The sequence below is a fragment of the Acomys russatus genome, chromosome 8 (assembly GCF_903995435.1).
Source record: "Acomys russatus chromosome 8, mAcoRus1.1, whole genome shotgun sequence".
NCBI lineage: Eukaryota > Metazoa > Chordata > Mammalia > Rodentia > Muridae > Acomys > Acomys russatus.
In genome coordinates, this window is record NC_067144.1 from 20,129,456 (window position 1) to 20,152,622 (window position 23,167).

The window sequence follows — 23,167 nt, forward strand, 5'->3', positions numbered from 1 at the left end:
TTGAGGGTGTCCTATGTGTGTACAGTATGTTTCGATCATATTTACTCCGCACTGCCCACCTCCAGCCCCCCCAAACCCCCTGTTTCCCCTCCAAGCTTTATGTTCTTTTATTATTCTGCTTGCACAACCCATTGAGTGCCATTGCTGCTTCCCATATGCACATGGTGTAGGACGATCCCTGAACCCTGCTTGCCCTCCCAGGGGCTGTCTACATAAAGAAAACTGACTTTCTTTCCCCCAAAGTAGCCACCAACGATCAGTAGATCCTGGCCTAGTGGGGGGTGAGGAGGCTGCCCATGTTGGAATATTGGCTGGCTTTGTTCTTGGGCAGGCAGCCACACCAGAGCCGAGTCCATGGGTACAACGGTGTCCTGTGAAGTCCAAAAGACTGCCTCATTCCTCCCTGACCTCTGACCAGCAAAATAATTCCCCAGCCCCTCTGCATCTGAGGTATTTTTTGTTTTGTTTTTTGGTGGAGGAGAGAAGGTTTGAGACTGGGTCCTACTATATAGCTCTGATTGTCCTGGAACTCTCGGTGTAAACCAGGCTGGTCTTGAACTTTCAGAGATCCACCAGCCTCTGCCTCTGGAATGCTGGGATTAAAGGTGTGTTGCCACCACTCCTAGCTTCGTCCCTGTTCCTCCAGGCTCTGTGTTGGCCAGCATTCAGTACATAAAGAAGTTTCTCTGGTGATTGTTTAATGCAGCTCCTCATGTCATGGTGACCACCCCCCCCCAACCATAAAATTACTTTCATTGCTACTTCATAACTATAATTTTGCTGGTGTTATGAATCATAACTATTTTCTGATGGTCTTGGGTGACCCCTGTAAAAGGGTCCTTCAACTCCCAAAGGGGTAGCTGCCCACTGCCTGCTGCCCTACCACAGCACAAGTCCATGGGGATAGGGAATTGTATGTGATTACTGTTTCATCCACACAACTTGGGCTAGTGCTCAGCATGTAACAAACACAGAACACTCATTAACTCTTCGACGGGGCAGACGAGCCATGTAGGCGGCAACACTCCATCAGCGGCATTGGGACCAGGCATGCTGTGGCCAGAGCTCAGTTCTGTGCCGTTAGATTTATCTCGGTCCCAGAGGCAGTGCTCATTTCCTTCAGGTGCCTCTCAGGTTATGCATGACTCAGCTGTGCATCCTAGAAGCACTCCGAAAGGCTGAAGTCCGCAAGAACAACTGCAGATTTGTCCTGGCTGTGGGCATCCTGTCCAGGCAACTCTGGCCGGTTGGTAGTGCTCTCAGCAGCCGCACAGTTACAAACAGCAACAGAGTCAAGGTTGGGATAAGGCTTTCCTCCAACTTCAAAGGAAACAAAAGCATTTTCGTTTCAAGCGTGTCGTTACTTTATGAAACACCTGGTGGGGGGGATGTTTCTAGGTACTTTAGTTTCTCTGAGTGCATGGGGATGGGACAAGAACGGACTCAAGAATAGTCCGGGCTCAGAAAAGCTAGGTCACAGTGTGTAGGGTAGTCTTTCATTCTGTGAGAAGGAATGGGGGTGTTAGACAAAGCCAGTGATGGGAGACGAGCCCCTGATTTTGTAGAGAGTGGTTATGAGGTCCTGGCTGATTCCGAGGATGGCAGAGGAGTGAGCACTGTGAAAGCCACCATGAGCTGGCTCCCACATCATCCTGCATCCCAGAGCATGACGCCTGAGTCAGTAAAATCAAGCAGTAAACGCATGCCTAGTAGTGTCTGTACTGAGGTGTAAGTCAGCAGGGCTAACACGCCCACGTGGTTTCTGTAGGCACAGTGGCCGAGACCTGTTGTGTTCTCAGTACTCGACAAAAATGTTCTGGCGTGTTTCTTTAAATCAGAAAATAATTTAATCAGGCCTTGTGGCATTTAAGGATGTAGTGGTATAGTTGTCTGGATTTTTAAAACTTATTTTTATTTAATGTTTATTATATTTATTTAATTTATTTAATACCTGCATGTATGTATGTGCAGTTCCCTCAGAGCTCAGAAAGGGGACATTGGCTCCCTGAACCATAGTTACAGGTGGCCATGAACTGCCGAAAGTCCTGGTGTGTGTGGCCCTGGCTGTCAGAGCTGTTGGAATCTTCCAGGTGCTCACTGAAAACGCACTCTAACACGAACAGAGTACTTGAGCCTGTAGCAAGTCCCTCAGGTGACCAAGAAACATACGACTGTGTGGCCCTACAGCGAGCTATCAAAACCTGTCACTACCTCCAGGCTCGCTGCTTGTTGGAGACAGACTTTCTAAACTTCATGTGCATTGTGCCCTTCGGTAATTTCCAATTGGCCATTAATGCCTTAGGGGTCCCTTGGTGCTGCCCTTTGGGGTACAGCTACTGTATGTCATTGGCTCCCTCCCCCCATTATGTTGGCCCTTCAGGAGAATGGTGATTCTACCAAGAGACATTTTTCAAGTAATTTTACTAGGAAATGAAAAAATTACATAATCTACATATTTACTTTGACTCAATGTGACTATAACATTTGCTGACTGGGTCCTCGCTCTTCAGTGTAATATCCTTACCCTGAGTTAAGCAAGCAACAAAAGCAGTGAGAACAGGCCTCTCCCTCTCACTCCCTCTCCTTAGGCCATTGTTAGTGCTGAGTTCAGGTGCCAGTGCGGAGGTAGCCCCTCCCAAGCTGTGGCCTCTGCCAGCCAACCTAGAAAAAGCAGGCACGATTAGTTTCAAGGCCTCTTGTTTCAATGCAGCAGCTGTGGTGACCCCTCACTCTGCTTGAAGTGCACCAGTGAACTCTAGTGGGAACCAGCGCCTTAATCCCCACCCACCCCCAAACACCCAAGAATATATCACAGCACTAGCACCCTGGCCAAGAGGCCTAGAGGGGTAGAGTGGACACAAATTCCAGAAATGAGAAAGCCAAGGGAAGCAGGGCATGGTGGGGTGCACCTTTAATTCCAGCACTAGGGAGGCAGAGGCAGGCAGATTGCTGTGAATTTTAGGCCAGCCTGGTCTACAAAGTGAATCCAGGACAGCCAAAGCTAACAGAAAGACCCTGTCTCGAAAAACCAAAAAAAAAAAAAAAAAAAAAAAGCTAGGGGAATCTGGGTTTGCTTCACAGATATCTGAGAAAACTCCTGATAGAGCATTCACTTCTCTCAAGGCCAGGTTCTGTGGTGGGTCTCATGAGGGGCTCGACACCAACACCAGCACTTAGTTGGCTGGCTCTGTGGGTTCCTACCCAGGTGACCTCAGGCCAGGACTTTTCTTGTACTCTGAGTATGTTCCCTTAGCCTTGAAATATGGACTAGTTCATACCAAAGCACTGTTCATGGGAACAACACCACGTACGTGAACCCACCTCTTGCTCTACCGGGCCAAGTCTAGGCACTGAATAAATGGCAATTGAGTCTGAAATTTACAGAAGGAAATTAAAGGAACAGCTTAAGCCAAGTCTGGTGGCACAGGCCCCCAGTAAGTAGCCAAAACAGGAAGATAGGGAGTTCAACGCCTACCAGGGTTAAAGAGTGATACCAAAGCTAGCCTGGAATACTTAATGAGATCCTCCTTCAAAAGAAGAAGATGGCCAGGGATATAGCTCAGTGGTAGAGTGCTTGCTTGCCTGGCACATGTGAGGCCCTGGGCTATCTCTACTGCCATAAGAAAATATTACCATCCAGTGGATGCTGTCAGTAAGAGAGCAATATAGCTAACTGATTTATACAAAGAGCTTTCAAGTCATCACAAGTTGGCCTTCCACAGGTAAGACACTAGCCGATCATCCTCAGAGGTCACCCATCTTCAAACACTAGAAGGATTTCCACTCGAGATGTGGCAGGAGTCATCCCATCAATTCCATTAAGTAGCCTGAACATTGGAGGTCAACAGTAAAAAGGGCTCTGGCAACTGGGGCCAGGGCCTCTGAGCTGGGCCTCTCCTTAGGGGCTCAGTTCACAGAGACCATGAACCACATCCCAGCAGCCAGTTGGTACATGGCCCTGCCTGGAGCTGTCCAGCCCTGTCTATACGCAGCACCGGGCCGCTGGTGAAGAAGTAAGAAGTTCTCCATCTTGGAATCTCTTCAGCTGGCAGCACGAAGATAGCGGCCATATTGGCTCAGTAATGCTGTGCATCCCCATGGAGACATGATTCCACTGGTGGCAGCTGAGACTCCATGGCACTGTGTGGCTTCCTGAAAGTCCGTAAAGGTGTTACTGTCCTTCTTGAACATTAAAAAACCTGTTCTTTTCCACAGATTGGAGGTCCACATTGAGAACACATGGTGATGCCTGTCTCTCAAGCACACCCATTCCCACGATGGAGGGGTGTCTGAAGAAACACATCCATGGCAAAGGAAGACCTTGTGCTCTTTTCTTAGACACAGCTTAAGAAGGAAAACAGCTAAAATTTGTCTTACAGCAGATACATGACCACAGATATCTCTCAGGCGTCCCCTGAGTGTTACCGCCTAAACGTGATAAGATACTCTGGGTATGCTTGGTTGTCATAAAACACTACAAATATACTTGGATTTGTATGGCTGTCTGCGACAGTGTCATACAAGTCAGTAGGGTTTTGAGGGTCCCTCGGAGGAGGCACAATCAGCGACGAGTTCCCATTTGTGTAGTTCCCAGTGAGAACCCGCACATAATACATATGCTTTTTCCCATTGGCATCTGGTCTGGCATATGCGTCATTGGCAGAGTAGGAAGCATTGACGGCAAAATAGGTTCCTTTCCCGTAGCACGTGGCTGTGAAGAGAACACCAGTTTAAAGAAATCCAGTGTAGCACACACATTAACAGTTAGCCCAACATACCAACTAACGTAAAAGGAAGGAGCGGTTTAAACATTCTGTTTGGGTTCTTGTTTGTTTTATTTTTAAAAAATTAAATCTTCCTCTTCCAATGGGCAGTCAAGCAGTCGGGGTGAAATATATTACTGTTTACTGTTAAAATTGCCTCCAGTCTGGCTACCAACAATGTGGGGAGTACATGGTGCCCCAAGTGAGTTCCTTCGCCAGCACCCCCATTTATAGCAACTGACTACATGCACCCTTACCGTTCTTCCCAGCATAGCTGCGGTTAAATCCATTGCTGTTGAGGTGTGGCAGGGAACTAGCCTCCGTCCCATGGAAGAGCTGACTCTCATTTCTTACATGGCTGTTCTTTTCATCCATGATTTTTTTGTTTGCCTGGTACCTTCTCCAGAGGGCTGGATTCTGAATCCTTTCAATCTGTGAGTTAATAAAGAAGAGTATGCCAGAGATGCCAAGAGCACTTGCCCAGTGATAGCAAATAAAACAGCATCGTTGTCTTCCAAAACCTATGCTCAGTAGCAAATTTGGAGCCAAGTGACAAGTGTCCTATGTTCAGAAATCCCAGTGCTTGGGGGATTAATGCATGAAGGCCATGACTTTGGAGCCAGCCTGGAACTATGCTGTGAATTCCAACCCACCCTAAACTATAGGATAAGAAAGGCACACCCGGCTGTCTAACTCAAAAGTCTCAAAATTTTCACACACTTTTATATGCTTTAGGATTTTTTTTTCCCCACCATTTCCCCCTTTTATTATTTCCCTACGGCTGTTTCTAATCTTCAACTGTGTCCATTTTATTTTTGCTTACCTTAAGTTTTGTCATTTAACTCAGATTTTCAAACTTTCATTTTTTTCCCCTTTGAAATTTTCTAATCTTTTCATTTAAAAATTTAAAGGGGCAGTTTCTTAAAAACAGCACATAATTATTTCAGACTTGGTGGAATAGTTGAGTGACAGGGTGAATGTTTACTGTGTATGAGACCCTGGGCTCAGTTCCTAGCAGCATGGAAAGAAGAAAGGGAGGGAGGGAAGAAGGAAGGCAGGGGAAGGAAGGAAAATAAACCTTTGCCCCCACCCCCACCCCCGAGACAGGGTTTCTCTCTGTAGCCAATTCAGAATTCTATACCCAGCAAAAAATGTCCTTCAAAAACTGAAGGTGGGGTGGCCAAGGAGGTGACTCAGCAGGTAAAGGTGCCTTCCTTTAGAAGCCTGGTGACCTGAATCTAACCCCTAGAAAGAACCCACGTAAAGGTGAGAGGAGACAAGCCACACAAACCTGGCTGATTCTGAGTAAGAAAAATATGATAGAAAGTGAAAGTGTTGTGTTTTAAGATCTTATTTTTAATTTTTAAATATGTATATTTGGGTTTGTGTAGGTACCCACAGGGGCTATAAGAGAAATAAATAAAAACATATTGCCACTGAGCTCAAGGGAAAGCTTAATTTCAGAGTGCTGTTGCCGCGGTTTCAGGCTGTTGTAAACTACCTGACGTAGGTCTGGAAACCAAACCTGGAACTTGGGGTCCTCTGCAAGAGCAGTGCAAGATCTTGACCCCTGGGGCTACCTCTGCGGGCCCACCACATGAGTGGGCTCATCCAGGATGGTGTTACTGGTTATTTCTGCCACTAGGCAGCCGACTTACCTTCTCTATGACAAAGTTTGAGCAGGTCTGATTGAATCTGGTTGCCACCATGTTGTACTCGGGGTCGCTGGTTTGCAGCTTGACCACAAGCAATTTCTTCTGCGTCATGTCGGTCCAGTTTTCAGGGAGTTCAACTGTAGGGAAGACATTTAGGGCTCCCATGTACATTTCCAGTATGCTTTGGGGGAAAAAAAAAACCTGCCTCCCTCTTGGGCTACAATTTCATAATGTCATGCCTTCAAGATAGCTTTGTAAAAAGGATGTTAAAATGTGGATCATCCTGACACGGGGAGACGGATCAGTGGCAGATCTCTTGCCTGATACACACAGGGCGTGGACTCGTTTGCCAGCACCTCCTCCAGAAGAACAGAAAAGCCACAGATGTACCGAGTTAGGTTTTCATAGCCTTGTGTCTATACCTCTGGTCTATACCTCTGGGTTTATACCTGTCTGTACCTATGTAATCTATACCTTTGGGTCTATACCTTCTGTTTTAATCATACCAAGTTGTGAGGGCCGACTACACACTCTAATCTACCTTCCCTTACTGCTCAGCCTCTCTTCTGTCTTGTTTTTTGTTTTGGTTTGGTTTGGTTTTTTTTTTCAAGACAGGGTTTCCCTGTGTAGCCTTGCCTGTCCTGGACTCACTTTATAGACCAGGCTAGCCTCGAACTCACAGCGATCCGCCTGCCTCTGCCTCCCGAGTGCTGGGATTAAAGGTGTGTGCCACCATGCTCGGCTCAGCCTCTCTTCTGATTAACTTAACAAATTAATTACCTAACTTGTTTTTGAGGCAGTCCTCCGCAGTTTCGCATGTGCATGGGTTTCTGCCAGAACACCTCATTGCCACTGGAGGGCGCTCTACATGGATAGTCTCATTTGCCTCGCTACACCCTTAAACAGTAGTAGGTAGGTAGGTAGGTAGGTAGGTAGGTGAGTAGTGAGGTTTGCCTGTGGCAGGCTGTGGAATACCACGTGTAGTGTGTCATTCCTCCAGAGTCACTCAGAGTCTGAAGGCTTCATTCCCACTGATCCTACAGAAGACCAGTGTTGTCTGTGAGAAGCCAAGGAGGGCTGCTGTGGTTTGAAGACAGGAATGACTGTCTACACAAGACAAGACGTTCCCTTCCTGGGGCTCAGATCCCTCAGGAAGCCTGCAGGCTGGAATCTTTTGCTCAGGAAAGAGAATAATTGGGAGTAAAATCAGTTTCTCTTCCCAGTCATCATCGTGGACACAGAGGCCAACTCTAGCAAGCCTGTCCTTTCCTTGGCCTTTGTGTTCTTGAGACCCTTAGGCCACTTTCCTTTTAAAATTACTTTTCTTTTTTCTTCTTTTTTTTTTATTTTTATTTTTATTTTTTTGGGGGGGGGGTTTCGAGACAAGGTTTCTCTGTGTAGCCTTGGCTGTCCTGGACTCACTTTGTAGACCAGGCTGGCCTTGAACTCACAGCGATCCACCTGCCTCAGCGTCCGTGTGCTGGGATTAAAGGCATGCACCACCACCACCCAGCTTAAAATTACTTTTCTGTCTCTGACTGGACAGCCACTATTCCCTCAGAAGAACTGGCTCCAGAAAGCCTATACGCTGCAGAGATAGGAGCAAAGGCGAAAGCTGTTGTTACAATTACAATGGTTGCTTTTTGCAGTGGATTTCATCCATGCTCTGCTCCCTAGCTATAGTGTATGGTCTGCAACCATAGAGACCAAGATTTTTAAATGATTCAACTGGGTTATTTGAATTTGATCTACTTTAAAATTTAATGTGGCAGGGTGTGGTGGTGCACGACTTTAATCCAAGCACTTGGGAGACAGAAGCAAGCAGATCTCTGTGAATTTGAGGCCTGTCTGATCTGCCTATATAGAGTAGCGGACCAGGCACCAGCCATGGCTACGCAATGAAACACTGTCTCAAAAACAAAACAAAAAAAGTGCTGTGTTTGTACATTAGCATTAAACTTAAAGTCAGTACTGGCTGACAGGCCTGAGCACTCAACTCACCTTCAGATTTTATGAAGCGCTCAACAGTGAAATTCTGTCCCTGAGGGCCCGTGGCAGTGTTGGTGCTCAAGTTCACTGTGAAGTCCACATTATGAATTTTGACCACAGTGCTCTTGCACTTTGCCTTCCATGCCTCCTCCAACTCCATGTTGGCTATTTTGTCGAAACGGTGCGTGATGTTATTGTCAACATATTTCCACTCCACAAATGTAAAGACATAGTCGGCCTGGTTTTCCTTTGCTTTGGCCAACCGGAGGCTCTTGACCATGCTATCGATCTCATCTCTGGCTTCCACCACGTCTCTGCTGATTCCCGAGACCGTAATCAACGGTTTGTTGCGGTCCAGATCAATGAAGATGTTCAGCCTCTTCTGCATCTCATTCAGTTTCTTGTACTCCTTGACATCGAAGTCCCTGAGACACTCGTCATCACTGGTGAAGAAAAGCTGCTCCTTGGTGAGCAGGTCCTGGAGCCAGGAGATGGTCCCTCCCACACTGCCTTCATCGGCACCGCACACCTGGAAAACTGTCAGCTCTTCTTTCTTCTCCAAAACCAGGGCGTTGCGTTTTGGGGAAGGTTGCTTTGAAAAGCCAAAAAAGGCTATGGAGAAAATGGAAACGAACACTTCTTTTACTCCCTTCACCATCAATGTTAGGAATATATATTTCATAAAAGTGAAGAACTCACAGACAATCTTAGACAGCACAGACTGCTGGGGAGGAGCAGGGGAGCCCTCTCTTTCCTTCATGTTGTCATAAAAAATATTCAGAATATGGGGCTGAAAGATAACAACTTTGACTCTCTTCACAGCCTGGACTGATTTTTTCTGGATAAATTCTTCAATGGCATCCATTATGGCTTTAGCAACTACATCCGGGTTCTGTTGAGCACCTCCTACAAAAAAAAGAAAAGAAAAGAAAGAAAAGCACACACAAAAAAGACAAGGTTAAGTAAGATCCACCTGCAAAACGGCTGCAGCACAAATGAGGAATTCCAGTTGTCACAGGCAATAAAAATGCCTGGTCCCGCTATAGTCAGCGCGGATGCTTCTCACATTAGGTCAGCACATTGTTTTGATGCCCAAGATACAGAGGCGGGGAGGGGGAGCTTTGTTTTATGCTGTGGATAAGTCAACACCCCAGGAAAAGACCCTGAAATACAACTTGTGGTTTGTGACACTCACTCACATCTGTCCTTTTCAGCTGATCCCAGGCTCCCACAGTCCAGGTGACCCCACCTCCCTTGATTTACTAGTGTCCTCAAAAGATCACAAAAGGTAGCTGGGGCGTGTTGGCGCATGCCTTGAATTTCAGCACTCACACTCGGGAGGCAGAGGCAGGCAGATCTCTTTGTGTTCCAGGCCAGCCTGGTCTACAAAGAAAGTCCAGGACAGCCAGGAAACCCTGTCAAGACAGAGAAACTCTGTCTTGAAACATGAAAAAAAAAAATAGATTAAAAGTCATAAAGGCAAAATAAATAAATAAAATCAATCAATAAAAATGTAAAAGCTATCGAATCTTGAGACAGCATGGGCCCCTGAGAGACAACTTACCTCTGCCTCAGCTTGATTTTACCCATGTGTCTGCATTCTCCCAGCTATCTCTGGGGACCTGATTTTCCTAAGGTACCCAAAACTGTAAGTTACTTGTTATAGTCAATAATCCTGGCATATTCATTATCCTGAACCTCTAGGATGCCTTTCTTCCCCATCCTCAGTGTGATTCTACCTGCCCTGCAGGATTCAAAGCAGCCACTGAGTAGAGTCACTCCTGTCCTCAGCATGGTCCAGGTCTTATTTCTCAAGCCCTAAAAGCCTTTGGCTTGGTAAGATTATGGAACATCCTTTGGGGGGTGGTTGAAACAGGGTTTCTCTGTGTAGCCTTGGCTGTCCTGGACTCCCTTTGTAGACCAGGCTGGCCTCAAACTCACAACCATCTGCCTGCCTCTGCCTCCTGAGTGCTGGTAGTAAAGGCATGCGCCACTCTGCCCCGGCTGAAACATCCTTTTCTAATCAAGGGTGTGGCCCAGAGTGAATGGCTGCCGGCAAAGTCATGTGACAAGCAATCCAATAGTCCCCAGGGCAAGTTTATTTGGATTACCCCTGTTAATGGTACCCATCACTGTGGTAGAAAATGACAGTAGATGCCTTTGACTAAGCTTGGGCACCAGTAGTTCTCAACATGTGAGTCACAACCCACTTGGGGGTCACCTAAGACCACCGAAAAACACAGACATTTACATCACAATTCATAACAATAGCAAAATCATGGTTAGGAAGTAGCAACAAAAATAATGTTATGGCTTTGGGGGGAGGGGGCAGGGTCATCACAACATGAGGAACTGCATTGAAGGGTCGCAGTGTTAGGAAGGCTGAGAACCACTGCTGTAGACAATTGTGGGGACACAGATGGTTCCTTCTGCCTCAGACCATGTAGGAATTTAGGTGGACATGAATGCACCCTGCTCCTACTTCAGGTACCCACAGGTTTTGCTCATTCCCTAGTGGGTTGGGGGAACCTTGGAGTGAGGGAGCTGTCCATGCCTAGGTGAGGTGTCACTGTCCTCATCCAAACCCAGTGAAGACCACGGGGAAGTGGACAGGTTGGGATTGACCCTTAACAGCCCGTGTCAACGAACCTGTGCCAATAGCTGGTAGGCAAATGGATGAGAGATTCCGTCGTTCGCATTCTTCCAAAACACAGGAAACTGACCTCTTGACGTCATTCCCGCCCACGATGTGAATAATGTTCTTGCATTGCAGTGACCCTCCTTTGGTAACTATATATTCTTTGTTGCCCTGTTGAGCTGGGGATACAAACAGATGCAGAATCAGGGGCTGAGCCGACTCTTTGAGAAAGCAAGATGTCTGATTTTGCAAGGGAACATCTTTGAGACACTATGTGTGGTGAAGTTGTATGGCTTAATTTATCTTAAGCCATACTTAACTGCGAGATAACTTCCCACTTAATTTCTTTCATATGAAATTCTTTAATGAAATACATGATCTTAAGATTAATGTGTTGTCTTCCCAAACCTTCCTCGGTTTCCTGATAGCCGTCCATATTCAATCTTCCACTTACGGTCTAGCACCGGGAGGTAGCATTGCTCCTTACCCAGGAGAGAACATTCTTTCTCCACATTCTGTCCTGCACCATCCAAAATTGCTTTGGAGACCCCTACATGAGAAAATCAAGATGGTAGACTGACCAGAAAGACAGCCTTTGTATCTAACATTCTCTGGCATAGAGCAGTCCCACACCTAGGCATTACTGACAAAGAAAAAAATTTCAAAAATGTTGCCAAGTTGCATGCACAACTTTAATCTCAGCACTCTGAGGAGGCAGAGACAGGCAGTTCTCAGGAGTTTGAGGCCAGCCTGGTCTACAGAGTGAGTTTGGAGACAGCGACAGCTACATAGAGAAACCTTGTCTTGAAAAAAAAAGAGAGAAATACAAAGAGAGAGAGAGAGAGAGAGAGAGAGAGAGAAAGAAAAGAAAGCTCATTGAAATAACTTTTAAGCTATCAATTAAGCAAAGAAAGTCAAAGCCAACAAAACCACTTGGCTATAGAAACACTCCTTTCCAGGGTCTGCCGCACTGATATCCACATGAGATCGAATCCATCTCCATGAAGTACCTGCTTTGAGATCAAACGTGGCTGATGTTGAATTGACAATCACATCAGCCACTTCTTTGGTGATGTCCCCAGTGGCCACTTGAAAGAGGATCGAGCCAATATTCATTTCATGCACTCCTAAAGTAGGGCTGGAGAGACTCCCATAGACACCTGCCCAGAAAGAAAATAAAAAAATAAGAGCAACCAGACTCAGTCACCACATCAGCAGAAGCAAGACTAACTCAGGTCTCAGGTCGCCTGATCTCTGTACTGTCTGTCCTTTACCATGGCCCTGGCCCTGGGCCCAGACAGGAGGAGCCCTTGAGCTTAAGCTTGTGAGGCCATCCTGGGCAACATAGCGAAATCCCAGTTCATAGCTTCAGTGAACCCCAAACGAGATAACTTCAGAGACAGCAAACCAAATTTGACAGAGAAGTATTGGTTTGTATCGTCTCTTAATGTGTCTCGGAAAATCCACGCCACAGTACCCGTTGGAGGTGGTAGTCTCGCTGGTAATTTGAAAGCCCCACTGTACAGATTACATAATTTGGCACACCTTCATTTTTTCCCCCAAGTCCCATGGACAGGCCGCTGTCCTTTCACCCACATGAATGGAATATACTTGAATGTGGTCCACAGTTGGACTTATCAGAAAATTATCCCCATCATCCCCTGTCTGGCATCGTTACTCAGGAACAAGAAACCACTGTCAACATAGAAAAGCTTTACTGAACCTTGTGTGTCTTCAGCCTTGGGATGTTTGTCACTAGGACTTCCATTCTTCCTTCTGTCAAATTCATCTGAAAATGCCTAGAAATACAAACACAGTTTTGGCCATTATACTCAGTACTTGACGGATGTGTTTGCTTCGCTGGGGCTTCTGATTCTGTAGGCACATGTACATAATTGGAAAATAACTCCCAAACAGTATTTTTTAATTTACTTCTACATTTTTAAATATACACATTATATATATGTGATCCTTTTTCTACATACCTGTAAAAAGAGAGATGTGAACAAAGATTTAAACACAGGGTATTTACTAGAGTGCTGTTCACAACAAACACGAGGCAGTTAAAATCCAATGGCAGGGTAGTTCAGTACACTTCCCCATGCCCGTGTGTTAAAATAGTAGCCATTAAAAAACGTAGAAATGCTTACTTTATACTTTTATGTGAAAAGTATATTAAGTTGCATATTTGCATAATCTCATCTAAAAGTCACACTTGCGGCAGAGGGGACTGGGTTAAGACTGACTAAACAAATCTCTGCATTATGTACCACTCAGCGTGTTTGCACAGAACATGCGTTTTGCCCCTAGCCAAGCAGCTCAGAGAGAGAACGCCTACAAGCCATGGGTACACCTCAGGCCCCTGCTTCCGCAATCTCTGTTTCAGCCTCCACTTACAAACGGATCTTTTTGTAAATGTAATTCAAGCTTAAAATGCCTTTAAATATTTAGAATTCACCACATTTGGAGAGAGAACAATAGCATGTAAATGCATTAAGGTGTCTGCAGAATCTAATCCTTTCCATAGAATAGTCTATGTGTAAAAGAAACTGAGACCAACTGGGTAGTGGTGATACGCACCTTTAATCCCAGCACCAGGAGGCAGAGGCAGGAGGATCTCTGTGAGTTTGAGGCTAGTCTGGTCTATAGGGTGAGCTCCAGGACAGCCAGGGATACAGGGAAACTCTATGTTGAAAATGACTAAGAGAGAGACAGAGAAAGACAGAGAGAGAGAGAAAGAGAGAGAGAGAGCGCGCAGAGTTTCCCAAATAAAGCTTGGAAGGCTCAAGTCTAGGTGCCAGGACTCAGACCTATTGACACAGATGTTCATACACTGTCATACATAAATATCATACAAAAATATTGGCTTAGTGTCTATAAATCTAAACTTCCAAAGTCATTATGATTTCTGGAAGGAAAAGTATGTGCTGAACATGTAATAAATGCCTGTCTCACCACCAACAGTGCATGCCATAGGGGAGTCATTAAGAACTCTTACCAGTGTGGGCAGGTAGATGCATGCCTGTAATGCCAGCATTCTGGAGGCTGATGCAGGAGGATTGCCATGAGTGTGAACATCTGGGCTACATAGCAAGATCCTAAACAAGCAAGCAAAGCCCACTGTATTTGTACAGTCCAAGCTAAAGGACTCGGGAGGTCTGGCTGCCCAATTAGAATGTGGGTTCTACGCGCTTGCTTCCAGTGAATTTGTAAGTGGTATCTAAAGCCAGGTAATAATAAAATGTGACCCCAAAATTCTGATGGCCCAATCCACAGGCACCTGTGAGCTGCTACTTGTAATGTGACATTGTGGAACTTTCCAAACATTAAGGTCAGGGACTCGGTTAGATTTTGAAGACTCTTGGAAAGCAGAAGTCACCACAGCTGAGGTTCGATAAAACATGGGCTGACTGACATAATGTAACTGGTGACAGCTCTGGTACTTCTGGTCCAGGCATCTTACTCCTTCACTCACTAGTAAACACAGTTCCAGAAATGGGAACTGGAATCACCTGTATCCCATCCCAGAATTTTCAGGTTGATAAATGCTACAACTGTGCCTTTATGTGTCAACATCTTCCTGTCCACGTGAGAGGCAAACCTACAGGTTGAAAAGGTCATAACCAGTAATACAATGTGTGAAACTTACTTACCTGAGTCCTGATTCAGAGATGGAGAGACATCTGTAAAGTCACACATCAACTCCATAACTGATCAAATCAAAGGAATGACTACCATTTCAATATTTTTTTTTAGTAGTAAAGTTATGTTCAAAATAAATTGGTGAACTGTTTAGTGTAGGCATAAAGTTATTGTGTAATTCAAATGCTGATTTTTGTACCACCAATAACTGCTTACAGTCCTTGTTCTGAGAATATCCTGTCTCAATGTTGCGTAAACACTTCTCCCCAATTGTCCCCTGGTATGCCGATAAAGCAGCTTACAGCCAATCGCTGAGCAGGGAAAAGAATAGGACTGGACTTCCTGCCAGCCAGGGGAGGAGAAGTTAGAAGAGGAAGTAGGGGGTGGAGCCACAGGCAGATGTCCAGGAGAGACAGGGAAAGAGAACTCAGCAAGGAAAGCTACAAAGTGCAAGTATCTCTGGGATATATGCTGGGAAGATACCAAATTAGCTTAGAGGGTTAAGAATACATTAGTAACTTTTCACTTCTTATGCTGTGAAACTTATTATTAAAATAATATAAGAGCCTGAATTATTTGTGTGATAGCTGGGTTAAGAGACAAACTAAAAAACAAACACAATTTTATAAAAACTACTCTAACAGTTTAGAGATAGAATCATGTGCCTGGAATTTGTTTCAATATCACAAGAGAAGAAGGGAAATACATGGGGGAAAAGATCAGGCACCTGCCCATAGGGAAATAGTAGTTGAGGTAAGAGAACTTCATTAAACTGGTATGTACTTTTGTGTGTGTTTGAAACTTTCCTGAATAGGAAGTGTTTTTTTTCTCTAATTTTTCTTTACATTTGTCATTCTACATATAACCAGTCAATACTGCTCTCACACACTCCTGTGATGAAAATACATTAAATAAACACCCTGAACAGCCAAGAAAATTTAGAAGAACACAGACCCAAAATTGCAATTGCCAATATAATAAGAAGCAAGCTGAGACTGTACCTGAATGTTTTCATGGTCTTTTGGGTGCAGCAGAAACTGAACTTCTTGTAAAGTTTTCAGTTGGTTCCTGCTACTAAATTTGAGCACTTCTGAAATTATTAATTTAGCAAATTCAGGTTTAGGAAACCCCAAATTTCCTGTTCCTATTGCTGGAAACGCAATTGACTGTAGAGACAGCGCCTGGGTGGTCTTCAGACAGTAACGGATGATATCTTTCATGGCCTGAAAAGCATAAAGCACTTCCTTAAATGTCTTGTTTAGAAATTGGAGACCCTAAAAAAATAAGTATTCAGCGGGCGGGGGGCAGGGGGGCACATGCCTTTAATCCCAGCATTCAGGAGGCAAAGGCAGGCAGATGGCTGTGAGTTCGAGGCCAGCCTGGTCTACAAAGTGAATCCAGGACATCCAAGGCTACACAGAGAAACCCTGTCTCGGGCATGGGGAGCGGGGGCGGGGTGGTGGTGGAGAATAAGCATTCAGCAGCTTTTACTAGAAGCACTGTCCATTCCATTACGCTTTTAACAAAAGTTAACAGCAGTCTAAAGAGGGAAACGCAGGAGAAGAAACGAGAAGAGAGACTGTGAGACACCATTACAACAGTGTAGAATCCGGGATGGAGAGATGGCTCAGAGGTTAAGAGCACTGACTTTTTTTCCAGAGGTCCTGAGTTCAATTCCCAGCAACCACACGGTGCCTCAACAGACATCTATGTTGTGATCTGATGCCCTCTTCTGGCCTGCGGGTGTGCTTGCAGGCAGAACACTATACATAATAATAAATTAATGTTAAAAAAAAAAAAAAAAGACAATGTAGAGTCACTCCACCATGAAGCAAAGAGGTGACAGCCATCCCCGTCTCTCAGCTTCAAGCCCTCACTTTACTTTTCTCACCGAAGTAGCATACTCCCCCGACCCTCAGTAATTGCTGATCACAACAGCTAACAGACCTCATTAACTATGACCTACAAAAAGTCACCTACAACTGAAAAGAAATGGCCATGGTACCAGGAGGTGGCGGCACACGCTTTTAATCCCAGCACTGGGGAGGCAGAGGTGGCATTGTGAGTTTGAGACCAGCCTGGTCTACAGAATGCATTCCAGGACAGCCAGAGCTCTACCAAGAAACCCTGACTCAAACAAACAAACAAACAAAAGATCAGTTAAACTTGGTTTTGGGCTGGAGAGATGGCTCAGAGGTTAAGAGCACTGGCTGCTCTTCCAAAAGTCGTGAGTTCAATTCCAAGCAACCACATGATGGCTCACAACCATCTATAATGAGACCTGGTGCCCTTTTCTGGCCTGCACGCATACACACAGGCAGAAGAGTGTATATATAATAAATAAATCTTTGGGAAGGAAGGAAGGAAGGAAGAACAGACGGACTAATTGTGGTGTGCTGAAGGAGGAGTCCAGAGAGCCACCCCATTTCCCAGAAAATGTAAAGTTGGGTCCTACCTTTAGTGACCACGTGGTGTTGTTGCTTTTCCAAGGAGGAACCACCACATGAAATACGTGGCGGCAGTTCAGATTACAGCCACTGGTTTGAAGAATTGTTCCCACATTGACAGAGACCCCTTGTCCTACGTTGTCCAATTCCTCCTGGAGCTGTGGCCCCGCCTTTTCCAAGAGGGCTTGAGAAAGGGGTCCTATGTTGAGTGCAAGATTCAAGGGAACGGAGTTGACAATGATGTGGGTCTTAAAGACAAAAATGCAAAGATTCTTTTCAAATTCTTAGTAAAAGTGTTCATCAACCATGGCTACATTTGAGCCACTGGGCTTGGCACAAGGAAGACAACAGTTGCTCGTACACACTTTGTAAATCAATGCTCAGAGAAACGAAGTTCATAAAACTCAGAATGCAAACAATTCAAATGTCCATTGGCTAATGGCTGGGGAAACGCAAATGTATATTCATCTGACGCGACATTATTCAGCCATTAAAAAGGATGAAACACTGGATGTGCTGCAACACGGATGACCCTGAAAACACTACTCAGTGCAAGAAGCTGGTCACAGAAGACCACAAATATATTATTTCATTTATATGAAATTTCAAGAACAGGCGAATACAGCTAGGTGTAGTGGTGTATAACTTTAACCCCAGCCCTCGGGAGTCAGAGGCAGATGGAGTTGGAGGCCAGTCTGGTCTACACTGCACGTTCTAAGACAACCAGAGCAATGTAGTAAGACCTGTCTCAAAAAAACAACTAAATAAATAAATGTAAATATAAAACTAACTAAATAAATAAATGTAAATATAAAAACAAAGTAGGTTAGATGTTATCTAGAGCTGGGAGGATGGAGTGAGTGGGTGGATAAATTAAGTAACTGCTAATGGGCACGAATTTCTTTCAGGTGGGATGAAAACGCACCAAAGCTAGATTGCAGTTGTGGTTGCGCAATTGTCGTTACATCATACTCTGTCTGTCTGTCTGTTTCTGTCTGTTTCTCTGTCTGTCTCTGCCTGTCTCTGTCTGTCTGTGTCTGTCTGTCTCTCTCTCTCTCTGTCTCTGTCTGTCTGTCTCTCTCTCTCTCTCTGTCTGTCTGTCTGTCTCTCTCTCTCTCTCTCTCTCTCTCTCTCTCTCTCTCTCTCTCTCTCTCATTCATACTAAGAATTGTCCCTATACAAGGTCCATCACCAGGACCTCCCATTTGTACTTTTAGTGAATATATTAAAAGCCACTGATGTGCCCACTTGAAGCAGGTATGTGAGTTGTTTGTTTTGATTTGTTTTGTTGAAACAGGGTTTCTCTGTGTAGCCTTGACTGTCCTGGACTCGCTTCATAGACCAGGCTGGCCTCAAACTCACACTGATCCATGTACCTCTGCCTCCCGAGTGCTGGAATTAAAGGTGTGTGCCACCACGCCCAGCAGGTATGTGAGTTGTATGTGAGTTATGAAAGCTGTGTAAGGATAAAGAAGGAGGACAGCTAATTCCATGGCTGCTAGATGCTGTTTAGCTTTTCTCCATATAGCCTGTGGGGCTATGCTACAGCAGCATGTCCAGGTTAAAAGTTTCACTTGTGTCAATGTTGATCACACTGTGCCAGGAGCTGCTCTTGATGGATGCTTAGAGACACTTTCTCTTGTAAAGCATGTCCAACTGTTTGTCATGTACAGGTAGTGGGAAAAGTGCCTAAACCAGTGGTGCTGGTTTAGGACTTCATTTCTTAAAGATTTCTTTATTTATTATTTATATTCTGCCTGCATGAATGCCTGCCCGCCAGAAGAGGGCATCTGGTCACATTATAGATGGTCATGAGCCACCATGTGGGTGCTGGAAATTGAACTCAGGACCCCTGGAAGAGCAGACGGTGCTCTTAACCACTGAGCCATCTCTCCAGCACTGACTTAGGACTTTAATCAGCTCACTTCTTCCTCACAGAGGACCAGCAAATGGCTTCAGGGGACTGAGCTCCCTCCACTCCAGTTCACCCTTTGCTCCTGGCTATGGAGATTCCACCCTCTGTATTTCCCCTACTCTTTCCCCCATCTGTAACTCTGAGAAGCCATCCCCAGATGAACCAAAACCTGACAGATGGAAAGTGATGAAAATGCAGAAAGGTATTTAATGTCTGCTGCTACGGATGCTCAGTTACTGGGACCTATCTCAGGGCCCTTTCCATCCTTCCGGGCACACCAAATCTCCATGCCTGACTGATGATTTGACGAGAAGTCCAGTATCTATGGGAAAGCGTTTGAAGGCTGAGGGGGAAGTAATGGAATTTTCCTGTTCTTCCCCTCCACTCTGTCTTTCTTTGGCCCTCAATAAAGCAGTTACAAGGCCATGTGGCATCACAGCACATCGGTGGTGAACAGGGACACTCACCTTGGCATTCTGCACACTGTCTTCAACCAGCCGGATTCTCAGGCCTTCTGGGGACACCAGCAGACAGTCCTGATTTGGTGGTGTTTTCCCTAGTGGTACAGGTGCTTTTAAACTGAGTGGGAGAGCTGTGTGGGAGAGAGTGTCTTTATACACACCTTTTACAGCCTCAGCAAAGGCCTCGGCAACCTTCGCAGACAGGCCCACCAGATAGATCTTTTTCAAGGTGCGTCTGTCCTGCTTACGGAGGAAGTTTTCCTTGATGGCTAAAACAATGGTAGAGACACACTGGTCTAAGGGGAAATCAAAGATGCCAGAGCTGATAGCCGGTATGGCTACGGAGTGGCACTTGTACTCTTCAGCTAATGTGAGGCTCTGATCCACAACTTTCTTTAGCAGGCTCACACACTCAAGGACCTTGTCATTTTTCCACCGAGGCCCTACGGCGTGGATGACGTGCCGGCAAGGGAGCTTGCCTGCCTTGGAGATAACAGCATTGCCAGGTAAGACTGTGCCGCCGCTGTTCCTTACTATCTGGTCACACTCTGCTTGAAGCTCAGGGCCAGCCGCCTTTGAGAGGGAGAGCGCAAGGCCATTGATGTGCCTCAGGTTCTCGTTTGCCGCGTTCACTACTGCGTCAACAGGAAACCGGGACAGGTCTCCCTGCTGGGCAATCAACGTGACTCCGGGGGCGATGTCCCTCTCTACCAGGCACTTCTGCTCCTCAAAGCTGCCTTCCTCTTTGTCCCCATCCTCCTGGAGTTCAATGATGCATCCATACTGGCGTCTGACCTCCATTTTGTAATAGGATTCTTTATCCAGGAAGAAGTGCCTGGCGCCGGCTTTGTCCGTCTGGAATCTTTTGATGCAGACTGAATTCTGGATTTCCTTGACTGTGTTCATACACTCTAGAACTTTGCTCTTGGAGCCAGTTAGTAAAATGTTGTTTGGGTTGCCTTTCGGTTTAAAACTCACCTGCACGGCTGCCCTTTTTATCTTCGACAACAGCACCTTGTCTGTCTTTAAATAGTCAATAATCAAGGGTGGTTCTATTTCAACCAGTCTTTCGACTCTCATGTGGTTTTCCAAGAACTCAAAAAGCTGGCTATGGATTTCACTTACTTCTCTTGCACAGCCTGCGACAATGACCTCAGCCTGCACTCCTGAAGTCAGTTCATTTTTTACCACAATGGTTGCGGAGGACCTGTGTCTCTTTTGCAGAGGCTGAATCCTCTTTCGCCACGCATTGCCGCTAAGAACGTCTTTGTCCTCAACTTCAATGCGCTTATGACTTAAAGTGCCTAGCATTTTCTTCTCAGCTTCTGCCAGGACTTGGACAGACCAACCAGTTAAGAGGAGACCTGTGCCTTTCAGCTCATATGTGGCTAGAATATTCTGTGCCTCAAAAAGAGTCTTGGAGAACTCCCGGCTGTCCACTCGCTGCAGAAACAGGAAGAGGTCAGAAGAAACGGAGACTTCTTTCTGAACCATGGAATGCACCTTTTCCTGGATCTCACACTTGACTTTATACACGTCTGCAGGGAGCCCCTTGAAGCACAGGCACTGAGTGGCGTCATCGTATGAGATCTCCGTCTCTGGGTACTCTTTGCTCAGATCCCCCAGGAAACCAGTGTGGTGCAAAAGAAAATGCTTTCCCTGAGAAACAGCCGCTTTCTCCTTCACGCTCTGCTTTTCCCTTCTAAGCCTCTCTGTGGTGCTGTCTATTAGTTCCTTGACTTGCTGGCTGATGGCACGAACCTCTTCTGATCTTCCTGCTAAGGTTAGACTCTCCCCTTGAAACTCAATCAGGACCCTGTCATCTCCCAACTCATGCTTGATGATGTCCCACACTGGTGACTGCACCTTAAAAAGCTTAACCTCATATTTAGACCTCAGGCCGGACAGAGTTGCGGAGGCATCTTCCTTCCAGGTCTTGATGCTCGGCCTGTGGCTGGCTAAGGTGGCAGCAGGTCTGATGGTCAACCTCCCATTGATTTTAGACCATGACAGCTCACAGTGACAGCGTCTCATCTCGTCATTTATCTCCTCAATCAGATGATTGTTTTTTTGAAAGAACTTCCACAAAGGAAGACCCAGGGACTCTTGGAAAGATGCTGGAAGCTTGACCAGAGGTTTCTCCTCACCATACAAGGCTGTGCCCAGAGAGGTGTAATAGGGGAAGACGGATAGGGGCATCTTCTTGAAGCGGTGTTTCTTGGCCATAACGGTGTCTAACACTTTAAAAGCAAAATAAATAAATGAATAAATAACAGTGATGTCAGTGTCACATATTTCAAAAAGAACACAAAATGAGGGCTAGAGAGATGGCTCAGCCGTTAAGAGCACTGACTCCTCTTCCAGAGGTCCTGAGTTCAATTCCCAGCAACCACATGGTGGCTCACAACCATCCACAATGAGATCTGGTGCCCTCTTCTGGCCTGCAGGTGTACATGCAAGCAGAGCACTGTATACATAATAAATAATTTTTTTTTAAAAAGAACACAAAACGAACTCTTCTGAAGGACAAAAGTCACTGACGTTTGCAGAACTTAAAGGTAGCATTCTCCCATGAGGTCACATATAACCTGATATGCAGTGACTTCACAAGGCAGACATTATATACTCCACACGGAAATCATGTTTGAGTCTGTTTTTCTTGTGATGTCACTGGTGTATGTGACACAGTAAGAAACAGATACAAACTTGGGTGCAAGCACATGGCTGATGTTTGTACCAGTATAAAGAACATTGTAATCCTCAGTGGGAAACATTCTGCCGTCTGTCCCTTCCTATAGAGCCCTAGGATTTAACTTTCATGTTTAATTTAAGAGTATTAATATCTTCGCAGGAGAAGCATAATTGTACCAGCGCCATGCATCACTCTCCCAAGCCTTGTACATAAATGTAATGCCTTTAATTTTGACAGTGGCTCCCTCAGGTAAGGGCTCTAAGACATCCTAAACTACAGGTGAGAGAGCTGAGGCTGGGAAAGGTCAGGGCTCCATAGGAAGAGGTAGTGTCTGAGCTACCTGCCACTGTGAGCCAACCCAGCCCCATGTTCTTGCCCCTACAGCAAATCAAAATTCGGCGTCGTTGGAGAGGCCAGCCTCAACAATCACACTTTAGTAAGGCCTTCCCCATTATAATCTTCCACCCACCATGTGTACCAGGATAGCAACCACAACCTGCCCCTGGGTGAATGCACTCTTCCCTCCCTCCCTCCCTCCCTCCCTCCCTCCCCCTTCTCTCTGTCTTCATCCAGGACTCACCTCCACTTAGTCATAATTGTTGGGCAAGTGTAGGAAGTATCAGCATGGAAATTCAAAACCTGGATTGAAATAGCACCCATGGTATAAAGATGCTAAAAAATGATACCCTTGTGTAAGACTCAATCTTAGGGCTGGTATCATGCCAGAGGGCAAGACTGTGACATTCAGAGGCCCAAAAATGTAGGTCCAACCTTCTATAGCAGCTCCGGAGAGGCAGTGTACCTGGCCAGGCTGAGTGAGCTCTAGCATGGACACAGCACCACCCTAGGCCAAGCTTAGTAAAGGGATTCTTTCCTTTAATTCTTTCAGCACTCCTCTGAGGTAACTCTTAATGTGCTATCACTACAAATAAGAAAACAGGAGGTTTCAGGGTTAAAGGTCAAAA

The 23,167-nt window shown here is 45.6% G+C and overlaps 1 protein-coding gene across 1 annotated transcript in view; it reads right to left on the bottom strand.

Annotated features, from left to right (window-relative positions):
- Nucleotides 1-4,115: 4,115 nt before the first annotated feature.
- LOC127192653 (protein mono-ADP-ribosyltransferase PARP14-like) overlaps nt 4,116-23,167 on the bottom strand; it is a 31,245-nt gene continuing 12,193 nt past the window's right edge. The window contains exons 6-16 of the mRNA XM_051149868.1: nt 19,517-21,750; nt 17,143-17,382; nt 15,689-15,910; nt 12,769-12,844; nt 12,056-12,205; nt 11,533-11,595; nt 11,057-11,224; nt 8,420-9,313; nt 6,422-6,555; nt 5,021-5,195; nt 4,116-4,711 (exon numbers count right to left, since the gene is read on the bottom strand). Coding sequence (XP_051005825.1) covers nt 4,422-4,711; nt 5,021-5,195; nt 6,422-6,555; nt 8,420-9,313; nt 11,057-11,224; nt 11,533-11,595; nt 12,056-12,205; nt 12,769-12,844; nt 15,689-15,910; nt 17,143-17,382; nt 19,517-21,750 — 4,646 coding nt within the window. The 3' untranslated portion in view covers nt 4,116-4,421. The remainder of the gene's footprint in view (nt 4,712-5,020; nt 5,196-6,421; nt 6,556-8,419; nt 9,314-11,056; nt 11,225-11,532; nt 11,596-12,055; nt 12,206-12,768; nt 12,845-15,688; nt 15,911-17,142; nt 17,383-19,516; nt 21,751-23,167) is intronic.